We start from the raw sequence: 15,180 nt of genomic DNA, 5'->3' as shown, positions 1-15,180 counted from the left end.
AAAGTAAATATCTCCCCTCCTCCCCCCTCAAAAAAATAATTAAACTGAGGCTAATCTCCTGTCAGTGAAGTAATGATCAGAAGCAGAACATGAGCGTCTGTGAGTGCAACAAAGGGAAACATCCTGACAGGGATTCAGAGATGGATGTCCCCAACACTGAGATAGGATAGGCTTATACCCTCTTTCAATTGGAGTGTGCTCCAACAGAGGCCAAGCAACGAAGGTGGGTTTGAAAAGCTCTGATAGAGACTGGCTGTTTATCCAGCCTGTCTCGGAGGGCACTGGAAACTTAGTTGAAAGAAGTCTTGTCCCTATAATCAGTTGTAGACTTTGCAGGCATCTTACTTCAGTGAAACCCCTTCCTTTCTCTCTTCTCTGAATAGAGGTGAATGGGAGACGGCAAGGGGAAAGGACTATCATTTGACTTTATCATCTGATTTCCTCTTCTCCCATTCCCTTCCGCGACACCCTTGCACTAGGATTTGCACACTTTATTTGCCCCTCCCTCAGCCCCGTAGCACTGGTGTTCATATTCATCGTTAATTTATATTAATGTCTGTCTCCCCCTCTAGATGGTAAGCTTGTTGTGGGCAGGGAACGTGTCTACCAACTGTGTTATATTGTATTCTCCCAAGCTGTTAGTGCAGTGCTGTGCACACAGTAAGCACTCAATAAATATGACTGTTGATTGATTGTTTATGTAAGTACAGTCTTCTCTAAGGGACCAATGATCCATCATGTGATCATCTCTGGAGATCCCTGAAGCAACATAGAATCTTCCTTGGGGCGTACTGAACTGCAGTAGAACACAGTTGTCCTTACTCTCCAAATACAATTGAGTGATTGGTTGATCTCAAAAGTCATTAGGCAATTTGGGCCCTGGATCTGCATCTTTCACTTTCCAAACGTCTTTCTGTTCTGGGGTGGGGGCTGTCACGGCACAATTATACTCTTTAATGAAAGCATCCAATATTTCCTGTTTGTTTTCCATACAGGATGGTATTGAGAGTCAAGATGAATTAAGCCCTCTTTATTCCTTTTGTCCACCAAACCTGTAATTTTGTCAGGGATGGCTATTGGGTTTGTCTGGGCTGATCTGTGCTCTTTATGAACTCGCCTGATAATCACTCTTTATGTTGTTCTCGTTTAAGTGCTTGCCCATTGATTCCATTATTATTTGTACTAATATTTTACCCAGTATTGAAATTAAGCTAACTGGCCAGTAATTTCCTGGGTCTCCCTTTTTAATGATCAGCAGAACCGCATCTGTTTTTTTCCTCCGGTCAGTCAGTCCTCCACCTATCCCGCAAGGGGTTTCAAAATCAGGAGAAAGAGGGGGAAATGGGCCGCCTCATTCAGCTGGAGCATCTCAAGGCCACCCCCAAGCATTTCCGTAAACCTAAAGAACAGTCTAATGAAAACAGCCTCATCTGCTCTTGGCCCTTTCACAAACTTACCGCTTGACATTGGGCAAGTCATTTGCTTCCTCTTGAGTTTTCATTTCTCTTTCTGAAAAAGTAAAGCGATACTTGGTTCTGCCTATGCCAAGGTTCACTGGAGCACTCTGAGGGCCAACAGGGTGAAAATTTATTTGCAAATCTTCTGACAAAGAGACCAGTACAAGCAGAAGACTGTGAGCCTCATGTGAGATAGGAGCTGTGTCTGACCTGATTATCCCAGTGGTTAGTGCAGCACTTGGCACATAGTAAGCACTTAACAAATATTATTATTATAGAAGCGATGATCAAGAAAGAGCCTTCTAAGGGAGATCTTTGAAGGGTTTCTGTTTTCTCGATAAACATTGAGGGGTGGGGGGCGGCTATTGAAGATTTCTGAGGAAAGGAGTGATGTGTTCTGATCAGGGTTTTAATAAGGTGATACAGTCAACTTGATATAATCTCTCCAGGCTGGAGACGTGTGAGGTCAGAGGCCTTGGCCTCAATAGTTCAGCTGAGAAAGAATAGGTCTGCCTGCCAGGCTAGTGACTATAAAGGTGGAAAGGAAAGGGCAGTTCTGTGAAGTATTGTACAAGAATGGGCTTAACTTAGAGGCAGATTGTGTTTGGAAGGTAAATGACAGTCAGTGGTGACACAGGGCTGAAAGCTCATGGGAAGGGGAGGACGGTGATGTCAGGAGTGCGGGAAAAGTTATAAAGAGGCAAGGCATTGAAAGATTGGGAAGTAGGGCTTGGTTGTTGGGAAAGGGGAGAAAAACTCATGGTAGAAAAATGTAAAATTCTATGTCATATATTTGTCCTGCTCTCCAGTAATACCCCTCTCCCCAACCCCCCTCCACTGCACGGCCGGATGCCTTGCAAACTTTCTGTGATTGAAAGTGGAAAGAAACACGGAGTGACCTGGACAATTATATCCTTCAAGCAAAATGAAATGTCAATAATGTAATTCATATTGCTGTGAATGGATGACACCTTTTATTATTATTGCTGGCAATTATTCGGCATTGATATTAGCAAGGGCCATGCGCTGTTTTAAGTGATGGAGCTTCTTTTTATAGCCAGTTGTTAGAGGCCCAGAGCCGGCCTATCAACGGCCCCAACGCCCCGTGCCGAGGCTCACTGGAGTTTCCTGCCACTTCCTTGTTTGCCTAACTTCCCTGACCCTGGAGGATTCTCTCCTTTTTATAAAAATCCAGCACAATGGGAAGCATTTTCTTGAACTTATTAAAAAATCCAGACTTGTAAATTAATTTGTTCATGTTGTACAATGGCAGTGCAGATGGACTCATTAGCATGCACACAACAAATAATTATAGATGAATTTTTAGCTGGCCTGCCTAATGGGCTTGCTGGGTTAATTATGTCAATGTATAATTACATCAGCCCTGGGAGACATAATGGCACACCCTGCTGAGCAGACACTAGCTAATGATGGTGTAATGCTGACAGAGAAAAGACATACTGTTCAGAATGCACCTGCTTACCTCTGCACAAACTGCTATTGTCTGTTTCCTCCTTTGCCTAAATAAACAGGCATTATTAGGAGAATGCAGCAGTGGAGGGACAGAGAAGAGGTTTTCCTGTTCAGAGGTGCTCCTTGGTGACTTTGTTGCTCCGGGTTCAGGAGCCTCTGGCCTGTCAGTGGGAAACTCTGAACTGCCTAGTTGGGCTGTTCAGTCTTCATGGGAATGGCACAGGCAGAGAGCCCAGCAGAGTGATGTGAGTCCCCAGGATCTCAGGAAAGCTGGGTCAGAACCAACTCTGCTCCTTCCTACTTAGATTTTGAGCCCCATGTGGGACAGGGACTGTGTCCAACCTAATTAACTTGCATCTATTCCAGTGCTTAGAACAGTGTTGGAAAAGAGCACTTATCGAATACTATAAAAAAAACTGGAAGGGCATTTTGCCGGGGAAGGTCAAGGCCCAGCTAGATGTGACGACATCTGTCGGGTGAATGATAATAATTAATAATTTTGATACTTGTTAAGTGCTTACTAAGCACTACTAAGCAGTGGGGTAGATACAAGATCATCAGGTTCAGCGGTCCTTGTCCCACATGGGGCTCATAGTCTGGCTGGGAGGAAGTAGGGTTTAACACCCATTTTACAGATGAGGACACTGAGGCACAGAAAAGGTGAGTTGCCCAAGGTCACACATCAGACAAGTGTCAGAGCCAGGATTAGAACTCAGGACTTCCAGCCCACGCTCTGTCCACTAGGCCCATGCTGTCCTCAAGTTCCTGCAGTAAGGGCACTGTTTTACCTTTGCATTTAGTTGTACTGTCAAACCATAGTCATCAGCAACAGCAGCACACTGGTTCTTGAACCAGCTTCAGTTCTGGCTCCTACATTCTCCAGAAGAGGCATCCCCAAATGTGGAGTCTCTCATACCCTACGAACTCCACCATCAAGATAGATATGAGGGTGGTGTCTTTAGGTAAGGGATATCTCCAACCCACGGTGACGTCGTGTTTATGGAGAAATAGAAATAGAGCAAGGAAATGGCAGGGGGTATTGGGGACAAACTGTGCTTCGTTTCCATTAGGGCTGAACAAGAAAGAAATGGGCTTGAATTGAAGCAGGAGCAGTAGAGGTTATACAAAGGAAGAATTTCATTTCTGGAAGTATTTTGGAATCCTGGGTATTTCTTGGCTGGAGATAATGGGAAGTGGCCCTATCTGATGATTTCAAGGTTAAGATAGATGTCTATTGGTCTTGGTTAATGTAGGGGTGGTCCAGTAGATTGTAAACTCCTTGAAGGCAGGTATCATTTCAATGAACTCAGTTATATTCTCCCCAGGTGCTTTGTACTTGGCTCTGCAGCAGTAAGCGCTCTGTAAATGCCATTGATTGATTGGTGCAGCCAAGTGGCAGGGGAATGTACTAGATGAACTCAAGGCTGTTGTTCTGTAAACTGCTTATTAGCACATTTAGGTACTAATGATCTATTTATAGCTTCTCCTCAATAACTCCTCCTTCTGTTAGGGATCCTCCTTGTGGCTTATAATTCTCTTCCCCTCAGCACCAAACCTGGTTGGGCAGAGGACCCCTGTGTTCTTAAAGAAGGTAGATGTTTGATACAGGAGGCTCCAAAGTGCCAAGGGAAACCTCAGCTCTTATTAACAATGATAATAATAATAATAATGGCATTTACTAAGCACTTACTATGTGCAAAGCACTGTTCTAAGCACTGGGGCGGTTACAAGGTGATCAGGTTGTCCCACGGGGGGCTCACAGTCTTAATCCCTATTTTACGGATGAGGTAATTGAGGCACAGAGAAGTTAAGTGACTTGCCCAAAGTCACACAGCTGAAAATTGGCAGAGCCGGGATTTGAACCCATGACCTCTGACTCCAAAGCCCGGGCTCTTTCCACTGAGCCCCGCTTATTCAGAGCTGAGAAGCAGCATGGCCTCATGGGAAGAGCCTGGCGGTCAGAGGACCTGGGTTCTAATCCCAAATCTGCAACCTGCCTGATGTGTAACCTTGAGCAAGTCATTTAACCTCTGTGCACCTCAGTTTCCTCATCTTTAAAATGGGGATTAAATACCTATTCTCCCTCCTACTTAGACTTTGAGCCCCCTGTAGAACAGGGACTGTGACCAATTGAATTAGCTTGAATTATTCCAGCACTTAGTACAGTGTTTGGCATGTAGTGAGTGCTTAACAAGTGCCCCTATTAATAATAATATTATTATTATTATTTCAATTATTATTATCAGCAGGAGCATCCCAGATTTTCCCATCATTCTGATTACCCCCCTTTCTTCATCTCAAAGGGAGCAGCAGATGGTAATAAGGCAGGCCCTGCAGGACAGGTAGTGCACAGAGCTTGAAGACATTCAGAAGAAGCAGGGTCAATCCCCACAAAATCCAAGACTGGAGAACAGTCAGACATTCAGTATTTATTGACCCCTTGCTGTGTGCAGAGCACTGTACTAAGTGCTTAGGAGAGTACAATACAACAGAGTTGGTAGATACATTCTCTGCCCACAAGGAGCCTATAGTCTTGAGGATGTCTCAATTATTGCGCGAGCTGTTCTTTCACCTTTCTATTTGAAGTTGGTGATTATGGTGGCAGAGAAGCAGAGTGGCCTAATAGAAAGCACAGGTTTGGGAGTCAGAGGACCTGGGTTCTAATTCCAGCTCCGCAACTCATCTGTTGTATGACCTGTGCAAGTCATTTAACTTCTTTGTGCCTCAGTAACCTCATCTGAAAATGGGGATTAAGTCTGGGAGCCTCATGTGGAACCGGGACTTTGTTCTTCCTGATTAGCTGGTATCCACCTTAGTGCTTACTACAGTGTCTGGCACATTGTAAGCGCTTAACAAATGCCCCAGTTATTATTATCATTATTATCCTTGAGGTCCTGTGGCATTTCTTCCGTGCTTGTGGTGGGCACTTTTCGAGCCAAAACACATTTCACATGATGGTCCCATGTGCCCCACGTAAGGCTGCTGGGAGCCACACATCCTTGAGAGCCTTCTGCCGCACCCTGATGCAGTTGATGAGATGCCACTGTTTGGATTGTGGATGCACTCAGGACAGACTTGTAAATGTGTGCTTCAGAGTGCCTGGATGACCAGCAGGCTCCTCTGTGCCTAGATCCTGTCCCTGTGTTTGAGGCCGCCCGGAGCATAGAGGACAGACTGCAGCAGCTCCAGGGCATCAATCCAGAGAGCCAGCCCACGGACGATCTCAACAAACAGTGGGAAAAGAATTCGGAACTTCTCAACACCAAAGGTATGGACACCTGCTCCAGCACCTCCTCTCCTCCATCCTCTCTCCTTGGCTTTCACTTCTCTGCTCCTCTTGTGACAGAAACGAAGCGGGGTGGGACAACCTTCTGGGTGAAAGGAGGAGGCGTCGAAAAATGGAAAGAAACTCTCCAGATGTTGAAGATTTGGGGGTGGTTGGGAGGACCTGATAGCAACTTTGAAGTATCATTATCATTTTGTTCTCCACTCCACGGTATTACAAATACCAATAAAAAGTTAATGAAGGGGAAGAGGAAAGAAGCAGCCAGAAGAAATAAATGAACCATAAAATATTCTAACAAAACCTTGTCTGCATTAGGGGGCTGGTCTGGATTTCATATGTTGTTGCATTGAAAAGGAAATTGCCATGTGGCCCAGGTCAGGATGCCTGAGAGGGTAGAGGCCCGCTAGCAGCCAGCCCCCAGACCTTGGAGCTCCCTCTCTCCTAACCACCTAAGACTCAAAATTCCTTGCAGCTAGAAACCGTTCTCCAGGGTGTCAGTAAGCCCAGGATTGCATTTCTCTCCCTTCTGAGCCCAGATCCACTAAGATCTGACTCACCCAGAGGGCTCTGAGGCATGAGTCTAGTAGCCCTCACAGTAGCAGTAGTTGGGAAGAACAAAGGCTGCAGATTGCTCAGCCTCAACCCTGCCCTCAACCCTCATCTTGCTTCCTACTCACACCCCATTGGAATCCTGCCTCTGGAGACTTCACCCAGTACTCTGGCATCATGGGAATTTGGCAAGGTAATTCAACCTTAGTACCGGCTTTACCAAGTTCTAGGGGGAAATATATCTCACTCTCACACTCACACACTGTTTGTACAAGAAAATATGACTGTTGCACACAGACCCAAATTTTAACTAACACAGAAGCTTACCTCCCAGCAGCCACATTGTCTTCAGATGAGAGTGCTCCTCCACTTCACTGCTCTTACATTATTTCTCTTTTTCTCCATCCTTACATTGATCCTTGGGAACTCCAATATCTATGTGGATGTTCCTGACGACCCTTCTGCTGCCCACTTCCCTACCTCCTCAACTCTATTAACGTTGTGCTCCACCCCACCTCATCCACTCAACAACTTGGACACACATGTGATCTCATCATCTCTAGTCACTGTACAATCTCTACCCTCACCAACTCTGAAATACCTCTATCCTACCACAACCTCCTCACCCACCTTCTCTTCCACACACTCCATCCTTACAAATCTGTTCCCCCACAGAGATCTCTGATCTTTTGACCGGCACCAATTTTCTCAAGTCATCATGCTCCATTTAGTCTCCACACCCAAACTACCATTCCTTGACCCACAGATTGATACCCTCAACACCACCCTCTATATTAAACTCAACTCACTCATTCCCCTATCCCTCTGCTGATGTCATACCACCAATCTACAGCACTGGATGACCTCCACAGTTTGCTTTATCTGCTCCTATGCACCAACTGCTGAATACTGCTGTCTGAATTCACGCTCACCTGCTTTAATTCTGGCCTCTCCCCCTCCAGGCAAAATTATGTCTTCATCCTTCATGAATCTAGTGTCCATTGCCCTTGCCAAGTTGTTTCAGAGGTTTAACTCCCTCCTCTAACCCTCTGTCCTTCCACCCACCCCACCCCCAAGAACCTCCCTCTCACTCCTGACTGGCCACATACTTTACTGAGAAAATTGAAACCATCAGGTGTGATCTTATGAAAATTGCCCCTCCTCCTGCCCCTTCTTGGACGTGCCCATCTTTCCCAGCAGTATCTCGAGAGAAGATCTCATACCTCCTCTCAAAATCTATCCCCTCCATCTGCTCCAACCCCATCCCTTTGCACCTTATCAAAACACTTGTCTCCTCCCTTCTTCCCTCCCTCACCACCATCCTCAACTGTTAACTGTGAAGTGGCTTCTTTTTCACTGCTTTCAAATATGCTCATGCATTCCCTATCCTGCAAAAAAACCTTTCTTGCCCCTGTGGCTCCCTCCAGTTATCATCCCATCTCCCTCCTACCATTCTTCTCCAGACTCCTTGAGCAAGTTGTCTGCTTGCACTGCCTGCACTTCCTCTCCTCCAATTCTCTCCTTGACTCCCTCCAATCTGGTTTACACACCCTTCACTCCATGATAACTGCCCTCTCAAAGGTCATTAATGATTTCCTTCTTGCCAGATTCAACAACCTCTACATCATCCAGTCATCCTCGACCTCCAAGTTGCCTTTGACCCTGTGGATCACTCCTTTCTCCTGAAAACATTATGCAACCTTGACTTCACAGACACAATCCTCTCCTGGTTCTCCTATCTCTCTGGCCACTCATTTTCAGTCTTTTTCACAGCCTCCTCCTTTACCTCCCAATTCCTAACTGTGGTACCTCAAGGCTCAGTTCTGGGTCCTCTTCTATTCTCCATCTGTACCCACTCCTTTAAAGAACGAATTCACTCCCATGGTTTCAACTACCATCCCTATGTGGATGTTTCCCAAATCTACATTTTCACCCCTGATTTCTCTCTTTCTCTGCAGTCTTGTATTTCCTCCTGCTTTCAGGTCATCTCTACTTGGATGTCCCACCACCACCACCACCATCCAAAACAGAACTCCTCATCTTCCCACCCAAACTTTGTTCTTCCCATGACTTTCCCTTCACTTAGAATCACCATCCTTCCTGTCTCACAAGCCCTTAACCTTGGCATTATCCTCTAACTCCTCTCTCTTATTCAACCCACATAGTCAATCTGACACCAAATCATCTCAGTTCCAGCTTCACAACTTAACTAAAATCTGACCTTTCCTCTCCATCCAAACTGCTACTATGCTGATCTAAGCACTTATCCTATCCTGCCTTGACTACTGCATCAGTCTCCTTGCTGACCTCCCTGCCTCCTGTCTCTCCCAACTCCAGTCCATACTTAACTATGCTGTCCAGATCATTTTTCTACAAAAGCGTTCAGTCCATGTTTCCCCACTCCTCGAGGCCCTACAGTGGTTACCCATCCACCCCCACATCAAACAGAAACTCCTTTCCATCAGCTTTAAAGCACTCAATCATCTTTCCCCCTCCTACCTTACCTTGCTGATTTCCTGCTACCATCCAGCATACTCACTTCACTCCTCTAATGCCAACTTACTTACTTTACCTGGATCTCATCTATCTCACCACCAGTCCCTCGCCAACGTCCTGCCTCTAAGCTGTAATTCCCTTCCTCTTCATATCCAACAGAGTATCACCCTTCCCACCTTCAATCACATTTCTTCCAAGAGGTCTTCCCCTCTAAGACCTCATTTCCCCTACTCATCCCTTACAGTGATGACCTTGCACTTAGTGTTGTATCCTTTAAGCACTTGATAGTCACCCCACCCTCAGCCAGGGCTCTTATGTTCATATCCAGAATTTATTTCAGTGTGTCTGTCTCCCCTTCTAGACTGTAAACTCCTTTTGGGCAGGGAACATGTCTTCCAACTCTGTTGTACTCTCCCAAGTGCTTAGTACAGTGTTCTGCATACAGAAAGCACTCAATAAATGTAACTGATTGATTTATTCATTGATTGCTCGTATGCTGTCAGCTAGTGTCCTCCTTTTCCCCTCAGAGGCAGATGCATGTTCTGGGCAAATGGTGTGGGGAAAAGGGGTGTTAACCTGGAGTCACACATGGTGGGGCAGCTGGAAGTCCTGCCCTTTGTATGCAGTAACCAGGGGGATTGTGTTGGGAGTGGAAGCGGCCAAGGGCCCAGGAGTCCCCCTGACCTTCCTTACAAATTCACATCAAAGCCTTTGGCTTCCTCAAGTGGTATAAGTGGTTTTGGCTCCTGAACCTTTTAGACATGGGAGAAAAGGTTATAGACTGAGCCACTTGCGCCCTGGGAGAAAAAATATGGGCAGTTAGCCTGCTGTTTGTCTTTACGTCACTGGCCTCTGGCCCAGGGCCAGTAGCTTTGTGCCAGGCGAGTAGTGCTAGTCTTTGTCCCCACAATGCGGGAGGCAGGCTGAGAAAATGGATTGGTCTTCTTTGGCAAGGCTTAACCTAAGGGCTGTGGGGACCAAGGCTTTTGGGTCCATAGCCCGGAAGCAACCCATAAATGCCCGAGGTTGGCGGAGAAGAGGAGAAGAGATGGTGATTTGGGGTGGGCCTGCCGAGTCCTGTACCACCACCAAGAGCTTAGAGCAAGCCAGATGAAGCAATCGCCTTGTGACCAAGGAGGTGACTGTGATCTCCAGGAGCAAGGGCTTGAAGACTGGAGAATATTTCCGAACCGGCCAATCCCCACGGTTGATAGCGATGAGCTGGAGGCTCTGAGAGGAAAACACAGCTACTTGCTCAGGCCTTGGGCTGAATTCCAACTCCCAGATTCTGTAACCCGGTTGACCAGCGGAACCTGCCAGAGGTCTTCACTCGAGAGCTGGAGTTTGGTAAATCAATGTGTGGTCCTCGGAATTGTTCTCTTGCCCCAGCCAAAAGAAGCTGCTTTCTTCTGTCTGTCAGGCTGCTCATGAGAAGTTTTTCCTCCCTCCAGAGCAGAAAGAGGGGACGTCGCCAACTGGGATCACAGTGTTGGAGGGACGCAGGTTCTCGGGGATTCCCGGCAAAACATTTTTAACAGAAACCTTGCTGCAGAGAAATGAGGCAGAAAAACAAAAGTACGTGAGTAGCAGGCTGCGGGGCAGTGTGCATCCACATATCTGAGAGTCCATTCCTCCCAGAAGGCATTGCAAGCTCCCCCTCCCCCTTTTCCAAGAAGACCCTCACCCCAAGAGTCAGAGTTTAGAGCTAGATGTGCAGATAGGAAAGGTGACGTTTCTGTTTTAGGACAGTAAAATAATTCCTTGGATTTCTCTAACCTTTGCTTCCATCGTTTAGCCTCATGACAACCTTGTAAAGTTCCCCACATCCCATTGCATCAACCCAATACCCACTCTTGGCACTCTTGTATAATCTCTATCCTCAGCACTTTTGCATATGTGTATATTCAAGTATCTATTTCAGCTATCTCATACTGATATATTTGTGCTCCCATTTCCTATACCCCTGTACTTCCTCCTGCCCCACTATTGTAAATAATTTAAATCTGCCTGACTTCCCCATTCAATTGTAACACTCTAGAGAGCAGGTAGCCTGTCCTTTACTTCTAGTGTGCTCTCCCTAGTACTTAGTACAGTGCTCTGTACACTTTAGGCACTCAGTAAGTGATGATGGTGAAGACTATGATGATGGGAGGAACAGGATTATTCCCCTTTTTGCACTTAGGGAAACCAAGGCCCAAAGAAGTGAAGGAATTTGTCTAAAAGTCACATGGCAAATCAGTGGCAGATCCAAGAGTAGAACCCAGTTCTCCCGAATTGTTGCCCTTATTTGATTACTTGTCCACTTCTCTTCACTGGAGAAGGTTTTTTTTAATTGTATATGGTAAGCGCTTCTAAATGCTGGGATAGGTACAAGTTTGGTCAGCCACAGTCCCTGTCCCACATGGGGCTCACAGTCTAACTAGGAGGAAGAACCAGTATTTTATCCACATTTTACAGTTAAGGAAACCGAAGCATAGAGAAGTTAAACAACTTGCCCAAGGTCACACAGCAAGCAATTGGCAGAGCCAGGATTAGAACCCAGGTCCTCTGCTCTTGGCTACCCAAGCAGGGAGCGATCCTCCATGGAAGGGTTTGCTCATCCATAGGTCTGGTTGGCTGTGGCTCAAGGCACAGGCAATGCTGCCCCTAGCCCTGACCAGATGTGGAGAGAAGCCCATATCTTCCACAAGGTAAAAGAGGCTATTCGGGCAGTGCGGTAGAAGGGGGATACAGAAGCTCCTCAGATTTGCCCACTTCAGATCAAAGAGAAACCCTAACTTGAGAAGAGCCCACGGCAAAAACTGGGGAGTAGTCAGCTTTCGCAGCTCTTCTCAAGGAGCAAACAAGTTCCTCATTCTCTATTTGTCTCCTGGCAAACATGAGGGCCCAGGGAAGAAGCTCCGTTCTGGGCAAGGATGGCCCTGAGAGGAACATATCACGGCCAGAGTCCCCTTGCCAAATGGCCTTTTATTGTATCTGTCTATGATGTATTGTCCATAGGATGGCTCCACACCCCCGCAGGAGTTCCAGGACCAGCTGCATCAGCTCCCCCAAATAAGGACAGCCCCAGAAACCTTAGATGGGTATCTTAATTGCTCCTTTTGTTCATTGTGGACCTCCACCCACAACCCCAATATCTGCATGACCAGTATCGATGGGTCGGTCTGCCTTTTGATTTTTTAAATGGCATGGTTTTTCATCTCGTAGTAACCAAGTTCCACGTCCTTTGTCTGTGGTACTTAAAATAATCCTTGGGCACATTCTAGGGGAAACAGGAATAAATTATTTCCAGAGTCATAAAATGGCCCCGGATCCAATTTTTGTAGAGTGGGAACTTGCATTTCCATGGCTCTCAATTTAGGGTCTCGGGAAGCTTTTTCTTTAACAATAATTAAGTCTGGTGGTTAACGAGCCCACTCAAAGTTTAGTGGCTCTCTGACCTCGGGAGGCGGCACCCATGGAGTGCTTGCTGTTCTTTTCTGCTGGTTAGAATGTGGTCAGCTGCACTCATGTCCCTCCTTGGTCTGATGCTCTAGACATTACCAAGCTAACTTGCTGTTCACTCCTGCTCACCCTGTGGGCTCCTTTGAGATGCTACTACTACTACTACTAATAATAATACTTGTTAACCACTTGCTTTGTGCTAAGCACTGTACTAAGCACTTGGGATAGATACAAAATAATCAGGTAGCATGGAAGCAGCGTGACCTAGTGGGTAGAGCATGGGCCCGGGAGTCAAAGGACCTGGATTCTAATCCCAGCTCCATCGGTTGTCTGCTGTGTGACCTTGGACAGATCATTTAACTTCTCTATACCTCAATTACCTTATGTAAAGTCGAGATTAGGACTGGGACAAGGACCGTGTCCAACCTGATTATCTTGACTGTATCCCAGTGCTTAGTACAGTGCCCTGTACGTAGTAAGTGCTTAACAAATAGCATTTTTTAAAAAAGGTAGGACACGATTCCGGTACCACATGGGGCTCGCTGCCCACTCCTGTTAAATCTGCACTCCTCCAAGATAGCCAATTGTTTTTTTTTTTTTCCTTTCCTTCACAAATTTTGCAAAGAAATTTGTTTCTGGGCTGAGATCCAATATGTCGAGCTTCAGCTGGAAAAGAATTTTTATAGCTGGGGCTATAAACCCCAGGATATAGAGTTTTATAATGGAAATGCTGACAGAACTTTAACCGGAGCATCCCAAATGGTGGCTCTATAATAAGCATATAAATTCTGTAGCATAACTTCTGAATTATAGGTCTAAGTACATGGTAAAAAGAGAGAGTAGCAAATCGATGGAAATGAGGTGGATGATTGTCAAATTTAGTGCCTTTCCCAACTAGGAGAAGTCAGTGCTAGCAATTTCCCCATGCCAGAGCAGGGTTGTGCTGGCTGGAAAGTCCTATTTGAGGCAGGGATTAGCCACACGTAAGTAGAGCAGATAATCACTGATACTGGTCTCTTCACAGGGGAGTACAGGAAACACAAATCACTTTGGCTGCTAGACTGGGGGAAGCAGAAGAAAAGATCAAAGTGCTACATTCAGGTATTTAAAGATTTCATGTCCAAACTCCTGTTCGGGTTGGGGGCCCTGGTTGGGCTCCTAGTACAGTCCCCGGATGACTCAGAAGATTTAAAAATGCATCGGGCCAACACAGTTCAGTTTTTCTGCCTTCCTCCAGCGATGTGTGGGAAAGAACCATCCCATTAAATGAACTGGCCCCAAGGACAGTCACACCAACAAAGACCTGAGAAAGAGAGAGAAAGGGAAGGACTGCCATCCTTGGCTTCACCCCAGGTCCCATTCTGATAAGATCCCTAACCAGTCGTTTTCTTCTTGGGTCAAGGAGGAGAAGAATTCTAAAGCTACTCTGGCCTGAACTCTTTATCCTTCTGAATCTGGGTCGGGGGGGAATATGCCCCCTCTCCCTCATGGCTCGCCTCCCATCTTCTACCGCTATCTACCGGCAGAGAAAAAGGTCTCCTCCATCCTGGATCAGGGCAAGGTCTGGGCTGGGTGGCTGCCTGCTGTTTTCTGGGGCAGATGAGGTCAGGAAGCCAAAGACAAACAGTGCTGCTGCTGTCTCCAGCAGGGCTTGGGTTAATAGACCCATCCAACATCGTAAAGGCAGAGTGAAGCACAGTTTCAAGCAATGTGATGTAGCCGTGAAGAGTTGGGAGACCACTACAGCCAGCAGACCCACTTGGCTTTACAGGAGAGGAGGTTGCTTTCCTTGAAAAGAGGCTTCAGGAAGATTGGGATATTGAGAAACTGCCTAAGGCCCTGCGAATGGCCAACTCAACAGCACAGAAAGCTATTTTTGTCCGCATGGGTGGTAACCCCACAACTATCTTGTCACCCTCACACGCCTGGATAGAATGTCATCTTCAGTAGCAACATCTCCCGAAGCAAAGGACAGCTGTATGCGATCGATCCGGAAGGGTCTAAGCCAGCCATTAGTTGCCGGCACCTCACTTCGCCGACTGGTGACCTGCTCTAAACCATCCTGAGAAGTTGGTGGTCTAAACCGACTCTCTGGATCTCCAGGAAAGGAGGCTCTCCCTTGGGACTGTTATACAGTGGTTTCAGCCCCCTATTTACAATTAGGACAGTCTTCCTTATGCTCCTTTTATGCCATTTGCACTTCTGTGAAATTGGAGAACGATGACTCAGGTTCCTCCTCAAAAAGCTCATCATCGGAGGCTTTAAGATGATTGCAGACAGTGCCTGGCACAAAGTAAGCGCTTAACAAATACCCTAATTATTATTATTAGTAGTAGTAGTATTGTAATAGTGCAGTCGCTTCTTCAGCAATGCTTGTCTGGAGAAACGGTTTGTCTGGATCACTTCTGGCTCCTGAGACTGCTCCTAAGCCCAGCTCCAGGCTCCCTTGCCTGACTCCCATCTCCCTATTCCTGT

General features: G+C 46.4%; 1 protein-coding gene across 2 annotated transcripts in view; it reads left to right on the top strand.

The window, feature by feature from the left end:
* CUX2 (cut like homeobox 2) overlaps positions 1-15,180 on the top strand; it is a 350,576-nt gene that overhangs the window by 296,876 nt on the left and 38,520 nt on the right. The window contains exons 5-7 of one of the 2 annotated variants that reach the window (XM_038762393.1): positions 6,061-6,198; positions 10,713-10,836; positions 13,730-13,806. In XM_038762393.1, the coding sequence (XP_038618321.1) occupies positions 6,061-6,198; positions 10,713-10,836; positions 13,730-13,806 (339 nt within the window). The remainder of the gene's footprint in view (positions 1-6,060; positions 6,199-10,712; positions 10,837-13,729; positions 13,807-15,180) is intronic. The other variant, XM_038762394.1, reaches the window with a different exon arrangement.

Source organism: Tachyglossus aculeatus, chromosome 21 (genome assembly GCF_015852505.1).
Source record: "Tachyglossus aculeatus isolate mTacAcu1 chromosome 21, mTacAcu1.pri, whole genome shotgun sequence".
In the NCBI taxonomy this organism is placed as follows: Eukaryota; Metazoa; Chordata; class Mammalia; order Monotremata; family Tachyglossidae; genus Tachyglossus; species Tachyglossus aculeatus.
Note: the sequence above shows the minus strand (reverse complement) of the source record. Positions and strands in the feature narration are given on the sequence as shown.